General features: G+C 44.5%; 1 protein-coding gene across 2 annotated transcripts in view; it reads left to right on the forward strand.

Annotated features, from left to right (window-relative positions):
* fras1 (Fraser extracellular matrix complex subunit 1) overlaps nucleotides 1–21,488 on the forward strand; it is a 311,268-nt gene that overhangs the window by 104,158 nt on the left and 185,622 nt on the right. For both annotated transcript variants that reach the window (XM_060907238.1, XM_060907239.1), the window contains 6 exons: nucleotides 1,637–1,828; nucleotides 7,863–7,952; nucleotides 8,069–8,107; nucleotides 8,287–8,434; nucleotides 19,811–19,957; nucleotides 20,887–21,021. In XM_060907238.1, coding sequence (XP_060763221.1) covers nucleotides 1,637–1,828; nucleotides 7,863–7,952; nucleotides 8,069–8,107; nucleotides 8,287–8,434; nucleotides 19,811–19,957; nucleotides 20,887–21,021 — 751 coding nt within the window. The remainder of the gene's footprint in view (nucleotides 1–1,636; nucleotides 1,829–7,862; nucleotides 7,953–8,068; nucleotides 8,108–8,286; nucleotides 8,435–19,810; nucleotides 19,958–20,886; nucleotides 21,022–21,488) is intronic.

Raw genomic sequence — 21,488 nt, forward strand, 5'->3', positions numbered from 1 at the left:
TCTTGAAACCATTTAATTCTATTTATTATAATATAATTTAATTAATGTTAAATTCCTTTTTGAGGATCCAGAGTGGGACTACAGAAGACTTCACTCTAACTTCTGGAGATTGCATGTTTGAAGCCCAGTGATGCCACAAGGGAGCAACTATTGGCCATGCTCTCAGGGTGGGGGAGATGGAATATGCTCTCTTTGTCCTGTCAGCTACACGAGCCAATCATAGACATCTGTGAGCTCATGTATGCAAAAGAGGGTAGATAGCACTTTTCTCAGAGTATATTACGCTACCCTGTGACACATCGTGAGCAGCAGTTTGAAAAGATGTGGCTGGCTTTCGGTGTCTTGAAGGAGGCATGCGTTCGCCTTCACCCCTCCCAGCTGGTAGTTCAGAAGATATAAAAGATAAAATTGATATGGAGAATATATATCATATTCAGAAAGAGCAATACAGAGTTTTATACTGATATCTTTAAATTTATAAATTTTATTTATTTATTTATCCACAACATGCGGGGGATATAGAAATGGGGTCTGTCTGGCGGTCCATCTGGTCACGTTTTTGTTTCTGGGCCATATCTTTCATGAAACGTTGTATACATACCAAGCAACATGTGAACTGGTGCCTTTTGCTATTTTGGATTATTGAAAAAATTTTTACATAAAATTTTTACATAAAAAATAGAGATTGACTTGGTTTCTAAGAGCAATGTTCGTTTCCAGAGCATATATCCGAAACTATTCATGATACGGATTTGAAACTTGGTATACGTATTAACAAGGTGCTGTAGATGTGCCTTTTCATACTAAGAAATTTGAGAAATTTTAATTTTTCATGTTTCCATGGAGGGCAGCACGGTGGTGTAGTGGTTAGCGCTGTCGCCTCACAGCAAGAAGGTCCTGGGTTTGAGCCCCGGGGCCGGCGAGGGCCTTTCTGTGTGGAGTTTGCATGTTCTCCCCGTGTCCGCGTGGGTTTCCTCCGGGTGCTCCGGTTTCCCCCACAGTCCAAAGACATGCAGGTTAGGTTAACTGGTGACTCTAAATTGAGCGTAGGTGTGAATGTGAGTGTGAATGGTTGTCTGTGTCTATGTGTCAGCCCTGTGATGACCTGGCGACTTGTCCAGGGTGTACCCTGCCTTTCGCCCGTAGTCAGCTGGGATAGGCTCCAGCTTGCCTGCGACCCTGTAGAAGGATAAAGCGGCTAGAGATAATGAGATGAGATGTTTCCATGGAAACAATTTCAGACTTAGAGTCTCAGGTTAGTTTTAGGGGTAGGTTTTGTGTCTGGAGCAGAACTTGAAAACTATGAGTGGTATGGTCTTTGAAAGTTGGTATATGTGTTGAGTAAGTAGTGTATATGTGCCTTTTGATATTAAGAAATGTGAGAAATTTTAATTTTTAGCTCACCTGGACCAAAGGTCCGGTGGGTTTATGCCATGGGCTGCTGAGGTCAGTGTAAAGCGGTAGGGTTGGTTTCCTGCAGCAGAACTTGAAAAATGTGACAAATAATATCTTGAAACTTGGTATATAGTTGGTATATAGGGCGGGGGACAAAGATGACTCTGTCTTCTTGTTTGTATTACAGTGACCCTCTAATAATCAAGACTTTAAACATGATCTGTATTGTGTGTGCTGGCAGGGTGAGCTGAAGGTGAGGCGGCCCGGCCAATGCTGTGAGGAGTGTGTCTCTACCAAAGGCAGCTGCTTATATGAGGGTGCAACACGTTATCATGGTGACATGTGGAATGGTACAGGCTGCGAGTTCTGCACATGCCAGCGTGGCCAGGTGCTATGCCAACGTGTCGAGTGTGCCAGGCTGGAGTGCCCACGGGTAGGACCACCACCATTCTTTTTTTCTATATTTTAACTGAATACATGCCATTGGTATAATGTCATGATTTTCTATACTTAACGTCATAGCTTATGTTCAGCTAATACAGCAGCTATTTTAAACATGTTCAGCAACAATATCTGAATGCAGGAGCTATAATGTAGCTCGAAAGGAATTCAGAATGAGCATAGGTTATCCAAGGTGACATTTGTTGAAAACATGCAGAATTATACATGAGGTTTTCAAATGCGTTGAACAGTTTGAAGTGTGACCTTTAAGGATTCTTACATCCTTTAGTGTGCACTTATTATTATGGTATGGCCACTGAGGTATGACCACATCAGAGACGGGATGGGGGTCAGAACTTCCATTAGGATACAGGGTAAGTGCCTGCTGTGCCTTTTGCCATCTTTGGTGTAGGTCCAAGAATTGAATTGACCTGAGTTTTCACCAAGGAGAACCTACAGGATCCTTCTCCACATTTATATAGAGATTTATATGCCATATATGAGCATTCTCACATCGAGGCACTCTGCAATACAGCAGTGAAGTGTAGTATAAATCAGAAGTATGTGTGTGTGGTCAGACCAAGACCTATGTGGATGATGGTATGAGTGATTTTTATATTTACAAGGTCGCATAAAGAGAGCAAATATCTGTGAAACACACCACAAGGTAAGCTGAGGCAATTATTAAACAAAACAAAAGGAAATGCAATATATGAAGAATTGGTTTAAGAAAAGTATCTGAGCCAGACAAATTCAGAAGTAATGAGTCCTCTACATTTATTTATTTATTTATTTATTTATTATTGTGTACAATTGTGAACAATAGCAAGATAGAATACAATTCCACTTGGCCAATCATCTGGTTCACTGTAGCTCATCTGGTAGTGGGAGGAGTGGTCAGAAGATGCCTGTGGACCCTGCATTTAAAGGCCTGGGGGCCAGTGTCTACGGGTCCAACTACATGTTCTGGAAGGCTATTCCATATCCGGACAGCAGTGTGGAGGAAGGTTCTGTCCAGGGTGTGAGTATTAGAGGCTGGGAGGTCCAGGGCATGATCTGGCATAGCTGTGCATAGACGGGTGGTTCGCCATCTAGGGTATGGCGGGGGGAGCATATCCCGGAGATCCGTAGGGCAGTGGTGGGTGTGCATTTTGAACAGGACTGTAGCAGCAGCAACCTGTCTTCTGTGGCCAAGGCTGGGGATGGAGAGTTTTGTGCTGGCAGGGTCCTGGTCCACTCCTATAATCTTTAGGGCCTTCTTCTGGATGTTGTTCAGTAGGCCAAGATGTGTTGATGAGGCACTCATCCAGCTGAGTGAGGATGAACAATGATATGCAATCGCTAAAACACTGACTTCTAGACAGCCGAGTTGAGCACAAAAGTAGACATGTCAAGGCAAGACCATGCAAAACACGAACTGAACACTGATTGAACAAGACTCAAAAACTAGACCTGGTAAAAAGAGAGACAACCAGAATTAGGCTAGAATTGGACCTTACAAAATCTAGACATAAGAAGATCTAGACACAACTTGAATTGGACTCAACTCGAAATGGTCGCAGTCTGGAGCCCTGCTCTTCTACCCAGAGAGCATGGCCAACGTTGCGGTCTTGACTCAAATCTCAAAACTGATTATACAAATCACAACTAAAACTAGACATTATAAGAACTACACACAGCAATAACTCAACCCATATAGAACTAAACATGATAGTAAATGTATACAAGAACAAGTGTTGCCAGGCAAAACAAACCTCGCCTGGTAGCACTTATGATGAATATGAAGGAAGATATCGCGAAAAAAAAAATAGGTACCTTATAGGTACATGTGGCTACTGCTTATAAATAAAATTGTTTTTTGATACCATGTCCATAAAGTAAATATAGCATATTTTTTTTGCGGTCCGGTTTCCATCAAATCGTGCGCTCTGATTGGCTCGCGAGTGGTCCGGAATCCTCCGATCCGGACCCTAGTTACTGACCTTTTGGTGACTCGCTCATTCACAGCAACAGCAAACATGGTAGCAATTTTTTGTCAACATTTATTTTCACATTTCTCAGTATAATTGCATTAATTTTACAGCATGGATAGCGACAACGACAGTGTTCACAGCGAAAGCGAGTAGCAGGTTTGTTCTAAATATGGTTTCCCTTTCAGGTGCTCTCATTTACTATTAGAATTTGGTAAAGAAAAAAATAAATATATTATTTACCAGCTTAAGGTCGGTCTGTATCATGAAATACTGTGACCTCAGCCTTGAAAATACTGACCTCGGCCCAGAGGCCTCAGTCAGTATTTTCAAGACCTCGGTCACGGTATTTCACGATATGGACCTCCAGTAGCCACAAAAATGAAGTGTAATCTAAAAATGAACAATTTAAAAATCACAGAAGTAAAATATACCAAATGTCTGTCCTTTTATATGATTCTACTCTTACCTCTTACAGTTTTCGAAACTGAAACCTCTGAACCGAGGCTGACATACACACGCTGTCGCCATGACCCAAACACTCATTTCCCAGAAATGGCTCGGCGCTAGAGCTCAGTGGAACACACTTTCCCTCTCTAACAGTGGTCTCAAAGTTTCGGTGAATAAAAGGGTACGAGGCAGAGAATAGGAGGGTACAATTAAAAAGGCTGAAGCCCTTCACCATGAACCATAGGCGAGAAAAATGAAAAACTGGGTTTATCTGAGACACCGTTTCAAGGCTTTTGGGGAGGAATTCCTTCAGGCTTTTTGTGATGGATGTGACTGTGCATATCATATCTCTGGTTATGTATATCATATTTATATTGGATATATCATAAGCCAGGATCTACTATATGCAGGGGGATGCATGTAGTAATCCAAAATGTGTAAATTATTGATTTATTAATCTATTTATTGTTTTCATCTTTTACTACTTTTTTAGGTAGTAGTTCTATATATTTTTATCCTTATCTTTGTCTGATCTATTCTTTGGCTGCTGTGATAAGTGAATTTCCCCTTTGGGGATTAAATAAAGTTTATCTTATCTTATTTTAACAGCAAAATAGAGTCTGTTTCTATTCGAGCTATTGAACAGACCAAGGGCTCAGTCCAGTTTTCCTGAGGCTTGTATTTTTTTAAGGGTAATTGGCATAGATAGATTGGCGAGGTTATATCTAACTTTACAAGAAATACCATCACCCACACACATTCACAGGTTATGACCTCTATCACGGATTGTTTTGCACTGCTCTTTTTAAATTTGTCGTTCACTTCAGTTTCTGACTCTTTATTATTAAGTCATCATCATCAACACCCATAATATCTCAGGACACTGAAGCGCATGTCCACTGACTTAATGTCACTCGTAAAATTAATCGTCAGTTTAAAGGACCCATGGCATGGTGGTTTGTTGATGCTTTAAACGGGCTCGTGGAGGTTTCCGGATGTTATATCCGCAGCCTTTCTCAAAATAAACCCTCGGCACGTAGATATAGCCTCCTGGGAGAAAGCCCCATTTCAGCCCTTTTCCCAGTGGGTCATTTTGCTAATGAGAAGCATGGAGGCGGGGAAGGGTAGAGGGTGGGGGCGGGCCATGGGGGGAGGGGCTTGACCAAGCTGCGGGCATGCTACCTGTGTGTGAACAGTAGCAATGGCAGGTCAAGCAACAGTCCAAGCTTTCGCTTTTGACCCGGAGTCCGACCCTGAAGCAGAAGCGCAAGCAGTTAAACAAAACCCCGTTCTCCCTCGGACTCCTTTCGTAAACTCAACGTGACACAGAGAACAGAGAGTGAGAGTGTTCGGAGTGGTAGTTTACGAACGTGTAATACCCTAGGCTTGAACACGCACTCCATAACCAAAGAGGATAGAAGCAGCAACTACAGCAACATATCGCTTATCCAACAGAAGACATGCATTGCGGAGCAATAGTCAAACATAAGCTCATAAGTTACAGTCAATTTCCAGACTAAACTCAGTTTAACAGAGCATGCTGCATGCTTTTTGGTTTTGTAGCGCAGAGTACCTGGCTAACTGCAGGAAGCGGTTAGCTGCACAGCTAATGTAGCCATTGCAAGGCTAACGCACCGATTTTAAAACACAGCAAAATGACTTAACAGTTATACACTTACTTGTTCGGTGTTTGTGGCTGATGCGGCAGGGATGCTTGGTACGGACCCAGGCTTCAGTGACAGTTGATGTGCAAAACCTGCCCTGTACTGTCCCAAGTTGTGGAAACATTCATCAGGAAAATGCTTCCGACAAACATACACCGTCTTAGGTAGACTCGACAGCGTATTATTGGAGTAAATAAAATTAAGCCACTGCGTCTTCAGGGGCTCTCCCGTCGGCAGTAAAAACAGACTCCTTTCTGTGTTGTCACATCCATGTACAGCGCAATTTCCATGTTTCGCTCGCTTAGGTGATGCCATGTTGTTGTGTCCTCTATGGTCTCCTCACTACAAAATTGAAGTGACGTATCTATGGTGGCAACTTTTGAGCTGGGCGGGCAATCCATACAGTGGGTGGGAATCCAGAGGGGGGGCGTGGGGATCATCTCCCTTGCTGACGTAGTAAAGGGAAGAGCCTATCAACGCGCCATTTTGACGCTCCATTCTCAAATGTTGACAAAGGGTGGGCATAGTTTGGTTTACACATTATGACATTTCTAGCCACTGGGGTGACTTAAGAAGGTCAGAGGAACTCATTTTAATGTTAAAAAACCTCAGAAAGTGAAAATTTCATGCCATGAGACCTTTAATAAAAATATCATTTCTCACTCGCATCTCTCTCATTTAGGATCACAAAGACACACACATTCTAAGCTATATAATAACTTGACACGACAAGAATGAGAGAACTAGAACTATATAATGATGGGATGTTTAGAATGGCATGGAAGTGCGTGGTAGGTGCAAGGCTTTACAGCTAGTCAGTCTGTTTAAACAGTCCAGGACTGTAGCCACTGATGGGACACAGGTGGCAGGAAACCATGAAGAGTACGCGCTCTCCGATCGAATTCTTCAGATTAATGGTGTGACCTTTTCATGAGGGTATGACCAACAACTTTGAGACTTGTAAATTATTCAACTGGGAGAAATCAGTGTAATACATGGAAAGAAAGAAAGAAAAACGCTTTCCATGACAGCTTATTAATACTTTATCTACCATTTCTAATAACAGGTTATCGGTATGCCAGTTCCCAGTGTTTGAGTGAGAAGTGAAAGCTATTATTAATACAGTTTCCATTTCTAATGAGATCCCATTTCTCTCAAATGATGAGCATTGCTGCAATCAAGCAGTCAGTGCGTTTACATGCACATAGAGAAAATCAAATTTCTGCCGTAGCTCGACTGAAATCGAAGTTCTAAATGCCATGGAAACACCTTAGCTCGGTTGAAATCGAACCGAACTGGATTTCTCGTCATCGAGCTACGCGACCTAGATTATGCGATTGTAGCCGAGCTACTTAGTGCATGTAAACCCTATCGAGCTACGTAGTCGAGCTACTTACTTCAGCACTGCCCCTTCCGGAAGTGACGAGTGACGAGACCACAAGCGGGAAACACAACAGCCTCGGTTGGCATGACAGCAGCAGTAGTAGTAGCGAGCAGCAGAAGAGGTCAGGAGGAACAACATCTCTCGATGTTGCTGTCCTCGTCGTCGTTCTTCTTGTGAACACGGAACTGATAACCTTGTTTATACTCTTGAATAGCTCTTCTTCATGACGACAACCGGAAGTGTACCAACACGATGGGGCATGTAGCGCCACCTGTGGCTCGGGTGCACAATGCACCTCACACAATAGCTCGATTTCCTTGTGTGCATGTAGGATTGGATTTCTCTGGCACCCCTGCTGGGACCCTTAGCTTGATTACCGACAGTAGCTCGATTTGGATGTGCATGTAAATGCACTGACTGATGGTGCCTTTCTCATGGAAGAACATGAGCAAGTTTGAGAAATGGATTGCATGTGGCATTATTGCTGTGATCTGAGTTTGATACTTTAAAGAAAGTGTTGGGTTTTTTACACATTAGTACATTTGTACTGTGTACCAGGGGGAAGAGTTGGTGTATTTAAGTGGGAAGTGCTGCCCAGAGTGTAAACCAACAGTCAGTTCTTGTGTATATACGCACCTGGAAAATGAGGTATGGAATAAAAATTAATGTGTCGAAAAAATATAGTATTATGTGCTATACTGTACAATGTATCCTGTATATTACTGAAAATAATCCAAACTCCTGTCCATTATTGTATTCTTCAGGGCGAGAAAACCACTGTGAAGAGTTTCAGGCGTCTTGCTGTAAGTAGAGCTGTGAAACACAATTTGCACGATCATGCATCATGCACATTCAAATGCGTTCGAGATATTTTGTTATAGGTGATGTCATGAGATGAAGCTGGCATCATATATGGGTATGGTTTGTTTTTGTCAGAAAATGTGTTACTAAAAGGATTCGCATATTTGTGTGTGTTTTTCAGAATCTGGAGAGTGTGAGTGATGGTCCATGTCGGGAGTGCCAGTGTCGGGAAGGTCATGTGACCTGTTACCAGCACTCCTGTCCCACATGTCCTATTGGCACACTTGCCATGCCTAAGCAGGGACAGTGCTGCCCTGTATGCCACCCAGGTGAGATGTGTGTTTTGTGTGTAGTACTGTATGTGTGAAGATATTATTGGTGCTGAAAACTATTAAAGGGCATATTCTGGACCAATTTCTTTTTTTTTTTATATATGAAAGTATGTCCCTTTACACACTCATCCAGAAGGGTAATATTGCACAAGGCCATCTGTCTACAGCAGAAAAAAATAAAATAACGAAACGCGTCTGGAAAAATCCCAAGGGAGTCTGGAGCCAGATTCGTGACGTTATCTGCGGAAGCGCCAGCAGGCTGCGCGAGCTTGCGCAGTTTCAGTGCACAGCCTGTGTAGACCAAGCGCTCCCATTTCTCTCTCATTGTCCGGTCTTTTGGAAAACGACGAGTACTAATCCCATCAAGATTGGTGTTGCTACACCCTCCTACGATACATCTGTTAACCATTTTAATAATTACGCGATAACGTTGAAGAAATTTGCAGAAAACCACCAGGTCGTTTTCTCATAACCAAACCAGCGCTGACGTAGGATTCAGAGGGAGGCGTCCTGCACGCAACGTCACGAAAATCAATGTTTCCCAGGAAATTCAAATGCCAAGTTTTTTCAGAGGCGGACCAATTCGCCTCAAATGGCTTGACTTCAACTGAATTTTTCTGGTATTGCGCAAGGTAAAAAAATTGCAGAGAATGAAGAATGTTACAGATATTTGACCAAAGTTTAATATAAAATAGGAGAATTACATTGATCTTGCTCCTGAATTTACCTGTGATATGCCCTTTATAGACTATTTTAAGGGTCTAAATGAAGTTCTCGGTTTCTGAATGCAAGCTGCAGCAGTGCAGGTTAAAGAAAAAAAAATCACGAAGCTGTTTACAGTCCCAGGATACCAATGATCTAAATTCATTCCTTGTAATTTGATAAACAAACATAATTGGGATTTCACACCGAAACAGAAATAATATTGCAGCTTTCCAACTTGCTTGCCACTGTCTGCTTTGCTCTGCTCATGGCCATATGCGTGTGTGCACACGCACACAGTTAGCTCACTGGTTATAGACATGTGAAGCACACACACAGTTGTGCTTGAAAGTTTGTGAACCCTTTAGAATTGTCTATATTTCTGCATAAATATGACTTAAAACATCATAAGGTTTTCACACAAGTCCTAAAAGTAGATAAAGAGAACCCAGTTAAACAAATCAGACAAAGATATTATACTTGGTCATTTATTTATTGAGGAAAATCATCCAATATTACATATCTGTGAGTGGCCAAATGCATCTTTTTAAACTGTTGCTCATCCTGCATCATATGGCAGTTTAACACACTTAGAAGAAAGTGCTATCTATCCTCTTCCACATACTTGAACGCACAGACACCCACTTTTGCCTAGTGTCGCAGTGATTGACAGGGCAGAGAGATTATGCTACCTCTTGGGCGGCACGGTGGTGTCGTGATTAGCACTGTCGCCTCAAAGCAAGAAGGTTCTGGGTTCAAGCCCAGCAGCGGATGGGGGTCTTATTGGGTGTGGAGTTTGCATGTTCTCCCCGTGTCTGCATGGGCTTCCTCCAGGTGCTCCGGATTCCCCCACAGTCCAAACACATGCAGTTAGGGCAGCCATGGCCTGAGGTTGGGCTGAAGTGCCCTTGAGCAAAGGCACCTAACCCACAACTGCTCCCTGGGTGCTGTAGCATAGTTGCCCACTTCTCTGGGTATGGGTGTGTGCTCACTGCTCACTTGTGTGTGTTCACTGCTTCAAGTGGGTTAAATGCAGAGGTTAAATTTCACAGTGTGCTTGAGTGTACATGACAAATAAAGGCTTCTTGGCTTGACTTGGCTGTTTCTTTATTCGCTGAGTTAGGTCGGGCCGGACAAGAAAATATTTGGCTCTTGGTCATTTGTATGACCAAGATATACGGCATTACCTCGAGTCAAATGTTTTCCCATCCAGCCCTCCCACTCAGTCAATAAATACATATTATTGGGTGGCTAGGACTGGATATTTCCCCATTTTCACCCCATTTTGGTCATCTTACAATTCTTACCCACCAGCCAGCTCTCCCCTATCGTACGACAGCTACCAACCAGGGAGGGTGAGGTTTAGACACGTGCTTTGACACATGACACCAACCAAATGAATCTTGTTAAACTGTTGCTCATGCGGCATCAAGTGGCAGTTTAACACACTTGGAGGAAAGCGCTATCTACCCTCTTTCACATACTTGAACTCAGACACCCACTGTTGCCACTGTCAACACCCAGTGTTGCAGTAATTGACAGGACAGAGAGATTATACTATCTCTCGCACCCAAAGAACATGGCCACTGTTGCTCTCTTGACTCAAACCTCAAATCTAAATAAATAAATCACAAGTTAGCAATGACACCGCAATTAGCTCTTAGCGCATCACTAAATGAATCTTTAATAATCCATAGTAAGGTATGTATGAATGCTTACAAAACTACTAAAAGTATTTGACTATTATATAATTAGTAATTTATTATGATTAAGGCCTTCTTATTATAAAGGGTTGACCTAGACACTGCTATTTCGAGTCAGATATCTGAATATATGCATCTCTCTATACTTACTCAAGTGCAACTTTGTGCTAATGCACCTGTGAGAGGTAACAAGAGCCAAAACAACATACCAAATGAATCTTGTGCTTGACTGTGGGGAGATAATTGGATTTCTAGTTCCCAACAGAGTTCCTTGAGAAAACAGTCCTTTTCTCCTTTGCATTCAGCATTCATTTAATTAATCACACTTGATAGTGAGCAGCATGCGTCTGACAGATGGAACCTGCTAGCATGCTGGGATTCTGGTTAATGAATTCAGTGCTTGTGTCTGTGTACCGGTGTGGACCTTCTATTTCATTTTACCTTGCTCATGGATTTTGTGAGGAAACTCAGATTATAAAACTTTTTGTCTTGTTGAACTGTAGTATGTGGATTTTTTTACTTGAAGCCTCGTCTCGTCTCGTCTCGTCTTCTTCCACTTATCCGGGACCGGGTCGCGGAGGCAGCAGTCTAAGCATGGAAGCCCAAACTTCCCTTTCCCCAGACACCTCGGCCAGCTCCTCAGGAAGAACACCGAGGCGTTCCCAGGCCAGCCGAGAGACATAGTCCCTCCAGCATGTCCTGGGTCTTCCCCGGGGCCTCCTCCCGGGGGGACATGCCTGGAACACCTCCCCAGGGAGGCGTCCAGGAGGCATCCGGAAAAGATGCCCGAGCCACCTCAGCTGATTCCTCTCGATGTGGAGGAGCAGCGGCTCTACTCCGAGCTCCTCCCGAGTGACTGTGCTTCTCACCCTATCTCTAAGGGAGCGCCCAGCCACCCTGCGAAGGAAACTCATTTCGGCCGCTTGTATCCGCGATCTTGTTCTTTCGGTCATTACCCAAAGCTCATGACCATAGGTGAGAGTCGGAACGTAGATCGACCGGTAAATTGAGAGCTTCGCCTTTTGGCTCAGCTCCTTCTTCACCACGACGGACCGGTAAAGTGACCGCATAACTGCGGAGGCTGCTCCGATCCGCCTGTCGATCTCACGCTCCATCCTTCCCTCACTCGTGAACAAGATCCCGAGATACTTAAACTCCTCCACTTGAGGCAGGACTTCACCAACCTGGAGAGGGCAAGCCACCCTTTTCCGGTCGAGAACCATGGCCTCGGACTTGGAGGTGCTGATTCTCATCCCAGCCGCTTCACACTCAACTGCAAACCGCTCCAGTGCATGCTGAAGGTCCTGGTTTGAAGAAGCCAACAGGACAACATTATCTGCAAAAAGCAGAGATGAAATCCTGTGGTTCCCAAACAGGATTCCTTCCGGCCCCTGGCTGTGCCTAGAAATTCTGTCCATAAAAATTATGAACAGAACCGGTGACAAAGGGCAGCCCTGCCGGAGTCCAACATGCACTGGGAACAGGTCTGACTTACTGCCGGCAATGTGAACCAGACTCCTGCTCCGTTCGTACAGGGACCGGACAGCCCTTAGCAAAGAGCCCCGAACCCCATACTCCCGAAGCACCCCCCACAGAATACCATGGGGGACACGGTCGAATGCCTTCTCCAGATCCACAAAGCACATGTGGACTGGTTGGGCAAACTCCCATGAACCCTCGAGCACCCTATGAAGGGTATAGAGCTGGTCCAGTGTTCCGCGACCAGGACGAAAACCGCATTGTTCCTCCTGGATCCGAGGTTCGACTATTGGTCGAATTCTCCTCTCCAGTACCCTGGAGTAAACTTTCCCTGGGAGGCTGAGAAGTGTGATTCCCCTATAATTGGAGCACACTCTCCGGTCCCCTTTCTTAAAAAGAGGGACCACCACCCCAGTCTGCCACTCCAGAGGCACTGTCCCCGACCGCCACGCGATGTTGCAGAGGCATGTCAACCAAGACAGCCCCACAACATCCAGAGACTTGAGATACTCAGGGCGGATCTCATCCACCCCCGGTGCCTTGCCACCGAGGAGCTTGCAAACCACCTCAGTGACTTCGGCTTGGGTAATGGACGAGTCCACCTCTGAGTCATCAGCCTCAGTCTCCTCAGTGGAAGACATGATGGTGGGATTGAGGAGATCCTCAAAGTATTCCTTCCACCGCCCGACAATGTCCCCAGTCGAGGTCAACAGCTCCCCACCCGCACTGTAAACAGTGTTGGCAGAGTACTGCTTCCCCCTCCTGAGGCGCCGGACGGTTTGCCAGAATTTCTTCGAGGCCGACCGATAGTCCTTCTCCATGGCCTCCCCGAACTCCTCCCAGTTCCAAGTTTTTGCCTCCGCAACTGCCCGAGCTGCAGCACGCCTGGCCTGCCGATACCCGTCAGCTGCCTCAGGAGTCCCGGAGGTCAACATGGCCCGATAGGACTCCTTCTTCAGCTTGACGGCATCCCTTCCGGTGTCCACCACCGGGTTTGGGGATTGCCGCCACGACAGGCACCGGAGACCTTGCGGGCACAGCTCCGAACAGCTGCATCCACAATGGAGGTAGAGAACATGGTCCACTCAGACTCAATGTCCCCTGCCTCCCTCGGAAGCTGGGAAAAGCTCTCCCGGAGGTGAGAGTTAAAGACCTCCCCAACAGAGTGCTCAGCCAGACGTTCCCAGCAGACCCTCACCATACATTTGGGCCTGCCAGGTCTGTCCAGCTTCCTCCTCTGCCAGCGGATCCAACTCACCACCAGGTGGTCATCAGTTGACAGCTCAGCCCCTCTCTTCACCCGAGTGTCCAAGACATAGGGCCGGAGATCAGATGAAACGACTACAAAGTCGATCATCGACCTCTGACCTAAGGTGTCCTGGTGCCACGTGCACTTATGGACACCCCTATGCTCGAACATGGTGTTCGTTATGGACAAACCGTGACTAGCACAGAAGTCCAATAACAAAACACCACTCGGGTTCAGATCGGGGAGGCCGTTCCTCCCAACCACGCCCCTCCAGGTGTCACTGTCGTCGCCCACATGAGCATTGAAGTCCCCCAGTAGCACAATGGAGTCCCCAGTCTGAGCACCCCTCAGTACCTCTCCCAGGGACTCCAAGAAGGCCGGATACTCTATACTGCTATTTGGCCCGTAGGCACAAACAACAGCAAGAGCCCTCTCCCCAGTCCGAAGGTGCAGAGAGGCGACCCTCTCGTTCACTGGGGTAAACTCCAACACATGGCGGCTGAGCTGGGGAGCTATAAGCAAGCCCACACCAGCCCGCCGCCGCTCACCACGGGCGACTCCAGAGAAGTGGAAAGTCCAGCCCCTCTCGAGGAGCTGGGTTCCAGAGCCCAAGCTGTGTGTGGAGGTGAGCCCGACTATCTCTAGCCAGTACCTCTCAACCTCCCGCACAAGCTCAGGCTCTTTCCCCCCCAGCGAAGTGACATTCTATGTCCCAACAGCCAGCCGCTGTGTCCGGGGATCAGGTCGTCGAGGCCCCTGCCTTCGACTGCCACCCAATCCACACTGCACCAATCCCCTACTGCTACCTCTGTGGGTGGTGAACCCACAGGAGGTCGGGCCCACGTCACCTCTTCGGGCTGAGCCCAGCCAGGCCCCATGGGCAAAGGCCCGGCCACCAAGCGCTCGCATACGAGCCCCAACCCCGGGCCTGGCTCCAGGGTGGGGCCTCGGCTGCGTCATACCGGGCGATGTCACGGTCCTTGCTTTTTTCTCCATAGGGGTTTTTGGTGAACTGCTCTTGGTCTGGCCTGTCACCTAGGACCTGTCTGCCTTGGGAAACCCTGACAGGGGCATAATGCCCCTGACAACATAGCTCCTAGGATCATTCAAGCACACAAACCCCTCCACCACAATAAGGTGGCAGTTCTAGGAGGGGTACTTGAAGCCATTTGGTGAAAATGTACTAGTGGTTTTTACTAGGTTTGTGGGAGTCAACAGGGGTTTTTTTGTTTGTTTTTTGTTTTTAAAATCCCTGTGTGCTTCTTAAATTAGGGTTTTTCTAAGAAATGATCTGAAGAATCCAAAAATGGTTCAGGTTAGCCCTTCTTCTGGTCCTGCACCATTGAGTCAGTTTATTAAAGCTGTGATAACTATTTTACGAACATATGCTAAACATCTGCTGCCGTTGAACATGAACGCGTGTTGCCAGATATTCAGTCTCTCTACTACAATTCCACCTGTCAGTATCATTACACTCAGCATCCTAGTGTCTTCTTGCTTTTCTTTCCTTCCTACACACATTCAATCCCACTATTTACAAGAAAATGGTGCCAAGAAGAAATTCGCCAATTGTGTTTGTTCATTAAAGGTGCAGTGTATTATTACGGCTTTCTGTTGCCTGAAATTTATATTGCAATTGAAATTAAATCATTGGCAAACCTTCCACTTTCTCCAGTTGACCCCACTTGCTTGTGAAGAGAAAAATGTGTACGTCTCACCATTTTATCACGATTTAAGGGAAGGAGGTGGAGCTAATTTCTGGACCAGAAAAAAGTAAACAGAAGCTTGAAAGAAACAAGTTAGCCAGATACAGGGTCCCTGCTGGCATTCATCACGCTCGTTATTGACGAACATAATCATTGATAAAGAAATTACTAGCAGTCGTCACAGTGACTACTGTATTTATCATCTTTATCATAAGTCATCTTTTCTAGAAATGCGTCCATTTGCCAAAATCCAACCGCAGTGAAGAGATTGAGGGAAGCCAGAGTGTAAACAATGAGCACGTGCTAGTGACCAATAAAAATCGACGACACATAATGACCAAATGAGCGCCAGGCTTTTGACCAATCGCAGTGTGTCTTAATCAGCTTGGTGTAGTGGTGAAATTATCTCTGTATGAACCAAACAATAGCGTAGACTAAGCTGGCATGTTTTTTTTGGGTGGGCTTCTTCAAGCACTGAAGATGATTTAAGGGCTGAAACAGCCATGGGGGAGGCGGGGGTCAGTAAAAAAAAAACAAACAAACAAAAACCAACACTCCAATCCCTCACTGTCCCCCAGCACACCAGACAGTGTCAGTAATACAGCGGTCAGTAAAAAAAAAAAAAAAAACGCCAAAATGAAAGTGCTGTCAGCCTGGCAAATGACTGAAGGGAGCTATGTTTTGGGGGGCGTGGCATGTTGAGTCCCCGTGGCGATATGATAAAAAATGCGGTGTCATTCCGTGTTTGGTTCGTAAACTCATCTCATCTCATTATCTCTAGCCGCTTTATCCTGTTCTACAGGGTCACAGGCAAGCTGGAGCCTATCCCAGCTGACTACGGGCGAAAGGCGGGGTACACCCTGGACAAGTCGCCAGGTCATCACAGGGCTGACACATAGACACAGACAACCATTCACACTCACATTCACACCTACGGTCAATTTAGAGTCACCAGTTAACCTAACCTGCATGTCTTTGGACTGTGGGGGAAACCGGAGCACCCAGAGGAAACCCACGCGGACACGGGGAGAACATGCAAACTCCGCACAGAAAGGCCCTCGTCGGCCACGGGGCTCGAACCCGGACCTCCTTGCTGTGAGGCGACAGCGCTAACCACTACACCACCGTGCCGCCCGGTTCGGAAACTGACGGGAAAATTGAATTCCTTCACTGGTTGTTCCAAGATTCTTCATGACTCTGTTCAACTGTAAATCAAGTTTTGTGTTAAAGTAAAGGCTAAAAGGAGTCCGAATACCTCTTTTGAATAATTTCATGCTAAAATAATCTTCATTAAGCTCAAACTAAAGAGGTTTATTTTAGCTTGATGGTGCACAGGCTGCCCAAAATCAGAGTCTTTCTGATTAGAGTCTGGAGTGGAGCCCAAATTTTATATGTAATGGAGAGAGCTGTATCTGTACAAATATTTGAATTGTGCCAGTTTGGTTGGTATAAACCTGGCCCACTTTGATAAGTCAGTAACTAAGAAAAATACAGACTAAGTGAAGAAAAAGTGAAAAATACTTCTTTGACTTGATTTTTCAAGGAAAAAAGTGGAGAACATTTTTCAGAACCCAGGGGGAATGCTGCAGATGCTGTATGTTGCATAACTTTGACAGTCTTTAAACTTGTATGTTTTATTAAAGGTCTAAAAACACTTGAACATTACAAACTGGTTCTTTAATGTTTATTACGATTTTCAGTCACACAAGAAAATGAAAAAAGGAACATAAACAAATGAGACATGGTGTACGATAAGTTAGAAGAAACAAATTTGAATGAGATTGAACAGCTAATCTGGTATAGTGGTACTGTGTATATTCTGTGCTATTTATTGCTCAGCAGTTGGTTGCCAGATTTTGTAGAACGTTTGGTTTTTGTTTATCTGAATGAAATGTATTCTGAGGCTAAACAGCTATTAACAACAGGCAGTGTTGTCAAGCCACTAAACCTCAAGTCTGAGTCCAGTATCGAGTCCCCAGTGTTCAAGTCAAAGTTAAGTCCAAGTTATTAAAAATTTCGAGTTCAAGGATATGGGACATGAAACATAAATACACGCTATATCAGTTTCTTTCCATTAAAAATATGAAATAATTGCATCAACAAATACAAAGTTATCTATTAAATTCAGCAAAATCGTTATATTCGTGATGATTATATGGCATTTCTGCTCGAGCTCCGATATGCATATTTTACAACCGGAAGAGCTGCTGTCACGTGATCATACATCACAAAAACTTTCGGGTACAGCGCAAGCCGGTAGATGAATATGGAGAAGTGTGAATCGTCATGATGACGAATGCGACAAAATAGTTTTTGTGTCTTGGATGACAAGAAAATTGTTTCGTTTTTAGAGTGTTTAACGTACATTGAACATCATGGTGTATTGCGACCTCCCAGTCAGTCAGACGCGCTGTTACTCCTGTTAGCAATGTAGCTAGGCTCAGCATGGCCAATGGTATTTTTTGGGGCTGTAGTTAGATGCGACCAAACTCTTCCACGTTTTTCCTGTTTACATAGGTTTATATGACCAGTGACATGAAACAAGTTCAGTTACACAAATTGAAACGTGGCGATTTTCTATGCTATGGAAAGTCCGCACTATAATGACAGGCGTACTATCACCTTCTGCGCGCTTCGACAGCGCATTGATACCTTCACTCGGAGTTGTACCATTATTTTTTAGACAGGGCGGACGGACCAGGGCATTCGCCCGCCTGGCCGTGCCCGACGAGGAGCGCTCTCGGCCGGCTTGGGAGGCAGACGGCAGCCCCTCCTGGAAGTGTGGTTTTACCATGGGCCTCATGCGGTAAGGATTAGTATTATAATTTTGGGTGTATCAATTATTGATTATCATAATTCTGACTCGTTTCGCCATTTTGAATGTTTTCATCTCGGACTCTGGAAGCATTGTATCTCAATCAATCTCGAAAAATATCAGCAAAAAAAAAAACTAGCTTGCAACGGACTTTAGCTAGATCTATGATGAACTTTCAATGTATGATACAAAAATAATACTTCTTTCAACAGATCATTAGCCTTTGAGCAGAATTGTTTTTAACTTACCAGGAAGTGTTATCGAGCCGACCGCTTTCAGTTTCATGGGGATTGAATGAACTCTCACTCTCAGAATCATCTGACCCGTCAGAGTAAAGACAAGATCTATGTTCATGTGAATTTCCAGCTATCGGTTCGAATTGATAGGGTCTAACTTCACATCTCTGTGAAACATCGGGAATGTCACTGTCGATGGTGTCCATTTCGGTAACCTGTTTACATTGGATACCCAAGCGCTGGCTCCTTGAAAAGTTTTTGTGATGTCACGGGTCACGTGACCGCTTAGCTAATTAACGAATCATTGTTTTACGCTGATGTATAAAAAAACTTGAATAATGTGATGATTTTCACATTTTTGACGCCCTGCAGTGATTTAGATGGCATTTCTTATGTCCTTTATACATAATTATACCCAGAAAAAAATCCATGTCCCATATCCTTTAAGTCCACTATTGATCTGAGTCGAGTTCGAGAACAAGACTCCAACCACACCATTTGACGGTGGCTATTTTAGCACCATTAACGTTTAGTTTGTTCCTGAACATGACGTATGAACAGGTGAATGTGCATTCTCTTTGTCAGGGAGTGCAAAGTATTCTGTCAGAGATGGTTGGGAGATGGATGTAAGTGCAGAAGGTGTGTTTATTAATACAAGTGAAAGACGGTAAACAATCCAGAACGGCAGGCAAAATCGTAAAACAGTGAAACAGGCAGTAGGTCGAGCGAGGCACAAACAGGGTATCGTAGACTCTGCAGAATCAAAGACGAGAAACAGGAACTCAGGGATCAGGAAACCAAACAAGGAAATAAGGCTCGGTAATGTGTCAGCAACGCAACTCAATACTTCACAAAGTAAATGCGTTTTCACAGTTTTTATATAGGCGCACCAATTGCACCTTAATCCTGTACAGGTGTGAGCTGCTTACGGCACATGCGTGAGAGTCTATCTGATGCACGTGCCAAGGCGCGCAGGTGACACTCTTGCACTAAATTAGTATAAAAATTAATGTAGATATAAATATCTTGTGCCAAATTATTATGGCATGTTACAAAAAAAAATTAAGAAAAAAAATCAGAGTCCTCATCTCCAATTTATGAGTCCTAATGTAGTTAATACGTGAGTCCAAGTCCAAGACCGAGTCATCAGTGCTCGAGTCCAAGTCAAGTTGGGGCACAAGTCGGACTCGAGTCCGAGTCCTGGACTCGAGTACTACAAGCCTGACAACAGGTAATTTCAGATCTACACATTCCAGGTGGTGTATGACTATGTTTAACATTCATTAATGCAAATTCTGTGAGTTTTATAGCATGTGCACTAATGTACAGATTGCACCTTTAATATCTAATGATTTTTTAATCCTGGAGACAAAGCACTTTGAGTTTAGCAGCACCTGTTATAATTTTCAAGATTATATTGAGTCCAGTCACCTTGATTTAATGGTGTGTGTGTGTGTGTGTGTGTGTGTGTGTGTGGAGACAGCGGTCCAGTGTCATCCAGACTGTTTGACATGCTTCGCTACACCGGATCAGTGTAATAGCTGTAAAGACCCTGGAGCTTTTCTCTGGAAAGGACGCTGTGTGCATGTTTGTCCTCACGGTTTTTTCCCTCATGGCCGAGTCTGTGCAGGTACACTTTTTCAGAGTTTTTCTTTTCTAGAACTTTTTCTTCTGAATTTATATATACATCTGTCTCTCATCTACATTTTTTTTTCTATTTTTTCTCTGTCTGATGCTGGGCAGTGAAGATTTTTTGGCTCATCTTTGTTGTCGCTGCTTTATGTATTTCGTGTTTTCTCTCTCTCTCTCTCTTTCTTTCTTTTTCTCACCTCACCCGCACCCACACACACATCCCTATCTCTGGCGCTCATCTTCCTGCTTATTGCAGTATTTATAATCCCATAAATGCTTGGTGCCAAATAGCTGTTTCTCTGTCATAAAGCTATCCATGCAGGATAAAGGTGTTGATGAAACCTGTTTCTGATGTCTCTGCTCAGTAGGCCTGGGTCGTGTGTCTCAAATGGGTGTGTTTTAAATGTGTCAGACAAATGCACACATGTTTAACGCACACTTGAACACACCCTGCGCCTACATATTCAGGCCGATAATCAGTATAATTTTCCCTTCTGAGGTAAAAGGAGCATGTATGTGAGCGTGACTCAAAACCAACAGGTCAGAACAGGTTCCTTCTGTTCTGAAAATATCCCCTTTCATTCTGAGATCAGAGGTGGGCTCGAACATCATTTGACAGGCATCTAATGCACCCTGAGAGCGACCTTGTGTTTTTGGTGTCATCAGTTCAGTTCCTGTCCTCTGCTTGCTCCACTGCTGTACCTCCTGTGGCTTGAGTTTCACTGTAGAATAAAAAGGAAAAATGAAATGCTAATTAGGTTGTCACAGCAGGTTTAGTACTGTTTCAATCTGTCATGGATATTTTGGTAACTCCCCACCCCACCCCGGGAAAAAAAACCACACACACACACACACGCGCGCTTTAAATCTCCTGTGTAGTCTCCAATTGTGTTATGCCCTAATTTATTTTCTCTCTCTTGCTGTCAGCCTGCCAGCCATCCTGTGCCACCTGTGAGAACAGTTTTGAGTGTACAGCATGTGGTGGGTCGTTGCTGCTCAGCGGCAGGCAGTGTGTGGCCGCCTGCGAGACGGGACTATACCAGGACCACACACAGTGCCTGAGTGAGTGCTCTTCGATCTTCTGTACTTTAAAAAAAAAAAAAAAATCCCACACAGCTCGTTCTTTTCATAGATGACTCCGAAAAAGCCATGCTTGCAAAATGAAAAGCCACTGAATTCTTAATAATGAAATTTTAAGCAGTGTTGAAGTTAGAGCTATTAATCTTAGATATGCAGATGAGATTTATTTCAGAATACAAATTGGTTCAGATTAAAATAATTCAGTTTTCAGATATTCAAATAACTGTATTCAGCCGGGAGATGGCATGATGCCACGTTTTCTTTTCCAATAGCAATACAGATACTGAAACCTGGAGTATCCGATGATCTCGAGACCTATCTGATATTTTCTAAGCTTTACAATGATCTCATCTCATTATCTCTAGCCGCTTTATCCTTCTACAGGGTCGCAGGCAAGCTGGAGCCTATCCCAGCTGACTACGGGTGAAAGGCGGGGTACACCCTGGACA

This window comes from Neoarius graeffei, chromosome 24 (assembly GCF_027579695.1).
Source record: "Neoarius graeffei isolate fNeoGra1 chromosome 24, fNeoGra1.pri, whole genome shotgun sequence".
In the NCBI taxonomy this organism is placed as follows: Eukaryota; Metazoa; Chordata; class Actinopteri; order Siluriformes; family Ariidae; genus Neoarius; species Neoarius graeffei.